Raw genomic sequence first — 4951 nt, forward strand, 5'->3', positions numbered from 1 at the left:
GAGCGCGTCGTCCGGGTAGCTGGTAAGTTCGGCGAGGGCCAGAAACAGTCTGGTATGGTCCTCAAGCGAGCGCTCTCCCTGCTCCAGCAGGAGGAGGAGGAATTCGGGGCGAAGGAGGGGATCCATAGAACCACAACGGAAACAAAACACTGAGGGAAAAAACACGAAAACAAAAACGGAGGGTAGACACATGGAGGTTACTGTTTTAGGTCAGTTCTTCTGTCACGATCTGTGCTGGGAGGAGCGCGGAACGAGGAACAAGGAGACGTGGAGTGCATAAACAGTCTTTAATCCTTGGAAAGACAGGGGAATTACACAACATCCAACGAGTAGAACCAACAAAGGAAGACTGAACAAACAGGAACTTAAATACAAGGGATAATTACTAAACACAGGTGTCAGGAATCATAATCAAACTAAACGAGGACAGGAACATGACCAAATAAGGAAAAACAGGAACAGAAACGGGGCAAAACACTACACAGAACAGTCCAGAATCCTGACAGTCCTACTGCAGGGAACTGCTGAAACCCCTTGAATTTTTATTCCAGCATCTCTTTCTTGATTGTAACCATCAGAGTTTTATTGAATTGTGAAAAGTGGACTGATATTAAATCAGTATCAGATGAGCAAAAATGCTTTTATGCAACAATTCTAAAGACAAGAAGTTAATGTAGAGTAATTTACATTTTCAGACACAAATATGGTCAGCTATTTTGTTCAGATTCATCATTATGCTTCCCCATTCACATGGCCTTGGTTACATCAGCAGAAAAAGAGATGGAGAACGTTATTACATTTTAATGGAAGATTAGAAATTGAAGATTTTTTTTTAGAATATACACTGATGAATTGCACAAAATAAACAGGAACATTCATATCTGTTTTATTCAAAGTAAAAATAGAATAACATAAATACTAATACAATTTATAAATATTAACAAAATTATTATTATTGCTTATTTAAGTAAAGTTTAATATATTTTTTAATATTTGTCCAGAATATCTTGAGTAGGTTTAATCTTCACTTTAGAATGCATCTTTTGATCATCTGTTGATCTTTCTTCTCTTTTTTGCTCTCATTCTGCCTGGAATTCCCTTCATTCTTTCTCACTGTTGCTTTATTACATTCTCATGGCTCTTATTCAGGAGTGAAGTTTAGCTGAGCTCTTTTCCATGGATCTAATTCTCCTCGGTGCACGGTGGCTCTGAAGTGCGCTGGGCATTGCTGATTACTTCCTGTGGCCGCACTGCATGCAGTGACAGGATAACAGTGGCAGTCTCTGAGCACCAACACAGAGCCAGTGTGCGCTGGGCCCGCGACAGTCTTAATTGGCTGCTGCTTTAGAAATACAGTCCAGAACTCCTGACAGAAATAGTTGGACTGCAAGAACATAGAAAGAAAGTATCAATGAAGCTCTTTCATCTACATTTTACATATTGTGTTATTTTATTATGAGCTCAGGGTTAAAGTTTGGCTGGTTAGTCAGTATTCGTCACTTCCTCATCACCATCTTCATTGAGGCTGCGGGTGCAGCATCTTTTGTTTTGACTCACTCATCTCGTGTCTTACTGCTTTCCCACACTAACGTGTTTGTTTTCTTTCGGTGATCTTTTCCAGGACTTGCTGTTGCCCAAACCCCTCTCTTCTCTCTTCTCTCTTCTCTCTTCTCTCTTCTTTGTGGCACTTATGTGTCATTAAATGTGTGTTTTTGAGTGAGGGGGTGGATGATCACCTGGCTGTGTCTCCTGGCTGCTATTTGATCCCGTTTAAGCAGCTCTGTCTATCCGCATTGTGTGGAGATTAGCGCCTTGATATCTCTCTTATTTCCTTGCTTTCTGCGGTTCCTTCTTTTCCTTAAAATGCTGTGGAGAAAATGCTGGTGGTGAGGCTGCCAGATGGAGTTTAGCTGAGAGTAAGAAAGATGGTAAAAGAAGAAAGAGGCACTCAAAGGAGATTGCGAGAGTGATGTAGGAAGAAGATTGTGAAGAATGTGAGAGTAGAGGGAGGGTCAGGAAGGATAAAGATGTATTAAGGTCAACCACAACTGGGAAATCTTGGTAATTTGTCATTCCGGGGGTTTTTTTTTTTTACTGTCAGAATGTAAAAAAAATCTAATAATAATACTAAAGTCATCCTCTGAATTGTTGGCAATGCATTCAAAATTGAGAGAATTCACACATTCAGTTTTGGGGTTTGCTTTTCAAAAAACAATGATAAAAGAGAAGGGCTGCTGAATTTGGGAAAAATATAATTGTATTTTTTGGGGGATAAAAATTGCAATTGTGATTTAAAATTTGATTTAAAATAAATAAATAAATAAAAAAACCTCCAGACTTGCTGCACTTGTGTGTAGAGCTGCACAGTTTGGGAAAAAAATTTTTGTGATTATATATCAGTATGACTATATACTACTGCTACTGCTACTACTACTACTACTACTACTACTACTACTACAACTACTACTAATTATTATTATTATTATTGTTGTTATTATTATAACAGAATAAAAATATGAAACAAAATAAGAAATGTTGTAATTGCTGCGCAGTTTGGCTATTATTATTATTATTAAATATTATTATTATTAATTAATAAAGTATTATTGAAAAAATATTAAATATTAATAATAAAATTATTACAGTAATACTATTTTAATGTACAATAAAATATCAAGTATTTAATCGTAATAATAATAATCATAATCATAATCATTTTATATTACAATTCAACTGTAAAATTACAATATTATTATTTATTGTGGCCTTAATATTTGAATTTTCAAATGTTAACCAAATGAACTCATAACCGTACCAAATGAACCCATAACAATAAATGAACTCAGTGCTGCGCTTCACTCACACACAGTGCATATATTTATGGAATTAAATTGCAGCCTTTGCATTTTAATAATTGTACTAAGCCATTCATTTTATATTTTGTTTAATTGTGCAGCCCTACATAAAGGTACATTGTTACTGATGGATCATCCAGACTGACATTATAGATCGATCCACTTCTTGTCCAATTTAATGAGTTTTATACTGTGTTTCATTCAATTTTTGTAACTCAAGAAGTTACAATTAATTAAATAATGATTTATAATGACTCTACAAGGTTGTGTACCCTGCCTGGATGAACATATGCAATTTAAAATCTGCCACATCTTCAACTTTTCCACAAGCGTGAGGGAAACCGAGCCGTAAAGAAGAGGGAACTTCTTCTGGAAGCATGCTGTTGCCATGGAAACTCTGACAGAAGCTCTCCTGAGTGTTTCACGTCCCATTGGCTGCTGCCGGGCAACGGTGGACATGGGCGTGGGAGAAGGGAAACCCAACAATGGATGCGGTGGTTCCTAAATCAAAGGACGAGCATAGATCAGGGCTGCTGGGAGCCCGTTGGTTTGGCTCGCTAATATGGCTGTGACCAATCGGCTTGTTATGCTCATTAGGCAAGAATAAGCTTATAGAGTTTGATTGGATTAGACTGATTTGGGAAGAGCGCACAGGCTTATGTAGTGCTAATGATAGACCTCTATTGAGGGAATGAATCATTGTGATTGGCCAATTGAGGTTTGGAGTATTTCGAGAAGGGTTTGGGATGCTTGATTGATGAAATACTGATGCGAGCTTATTCAGTGATTTGAGACAGTACTACAGCCTGGAAAATGGCCGTACTGTTTGAGAAGGACTGGATGTACAAATGTAATTTTGATTTACTGAACATGCCAAACAAAATTTATAATGCCCGATTAACCATATAAAACATGGTAACATTGTTGGAAAAAATATTTTCCTCTGCATCAGGGGTTGTGTAACCTTTCAGTTTAAGTATTAATCAAACGGTTGCAGTTAAACGATTAAACAACTATAACACTTTGCACAACGATAGTTGTGCAAAGCATTTAAAGGGATAGTTCACTTAAAAATTAAAATTCTGTCATCATTTACTCACCCTCATGTTTTTCACCCATATGACTTACTTTCTTCCATGAAACACAAAGCTTTGTTGACATATGCATATATTCACCAGGTACTGGCAACTAAAGATACCGTTCTTTCTTGCTCTCTCAGAAAACTCTCTGTTGCGGTATGTAAGTGATGAGAAGGCTGCCGTACTAGCAGGGCGCAGCATGAAGAGAGACATGGGAAAACGGGGCAAGAAGAAGAGCGAGAAGAGCGGGAGCCCCACCCACTACGCCCTTCTCCCCACCCTCCAAATGGAGGTTCTCCGTCAGGAATTCATGAACACGCCCAACCCAGACTCCACCTCTCTTTACCACGTGAGTAGTGTGGTTTCTGTCAAAGTCCTCTGAAGGGAGTTGGTTTATTCTGCGGCACTATTTGTAGTCATGCTAGGACCAGGCCTGTTGAATGGGGAATAAAAGTCATCTCCAAAGCAGCCTGCCAAGCTTATGTTTCAGTAACAAAAAAAAAAATTAAAGTGATTGGTTCTTTGGATTTAAAGGCAGGATTTCATTTTTTGCAGCCACCAATAGTGTTGGACTGTAAATATTTTTGTCTTGTTATCCAGTGTATTTCTGTAATGAGGGTGAGTTCGAGACTGTGTTAACCATTTGCAGAATTTTAATGAGCAAACAGTTCAACAATCCAAAACGTGGGGCAGAAATCAGAGTCGTGGTCACAGGCAAATAAGTCAAAATCACAGTAATCAGTCCAACCAGCAAACACACACGAGGGTAATCCAAAAGGCAAAATCCAGAGAAACAGGCGATAAATCATACACGTAGCAATCAAAACAAGACAATGAAAATGCTCGGTAAGGCAGTGGAACTGGCAATACTTTGCAAAGGCCTGTTTGGCCTGGCCATGCTTAAATGGCTGCCAAACAGGAAGTGATCACAGAAGCAGCAGAGGGAGTGGTACCAGTCAGTACTCGGGCGAGGGCTCCCTCTGCTGGCGTGGTGTTACAGAATCCCCCCCCCCCCCA

At 38.7% G+C, this 4951-nt stretch overlaps 1 protein-coding gene across 14 annotated transcripts in view; it reads left to right on the forward strand.

The window, feature by feature from the left end:
- The window catches only part of LOC107721875 (connector enhancer of kinase suppressor of ras 2-like), a 112265-nt gene that overhangs the window by 72445 nt on the left and 34869 nt on the right, over positions 1-4951 (forward strand). For all 14 annotated transcript variants that reach the window (XM_016530053.1, XM_016530065.1, XM_016530063.1 and 11 more), the window contains one exon: positions 4075-4283. In XM_016530053.1, the coding sequence (XP_016385539.1) occupies positions 4075-4283 (209 nt within the window). The remainder of the gene's footprint in view (positions 1-4074; positions 4284-4951) is intronic.

This window comes from Sinocyclocheilus rhinocerous, unplaced genomic scaffold, assembly GCF_001515625.1.
Source record: "Sinocyclocheilus rhinocerous isolate Xijiao unplaced genomic scaffold, SAMN03320098_v1.1 scaffold90, whole genome shotgun sequence".
Taxonomy (NCBI): Eukaryota; Metazoa; Chordata; class Actinopteri; order Cypriniformes; family Cyprinidae; genus Sinocyclocheilus; species Sinocyclocheilus rhinocerous.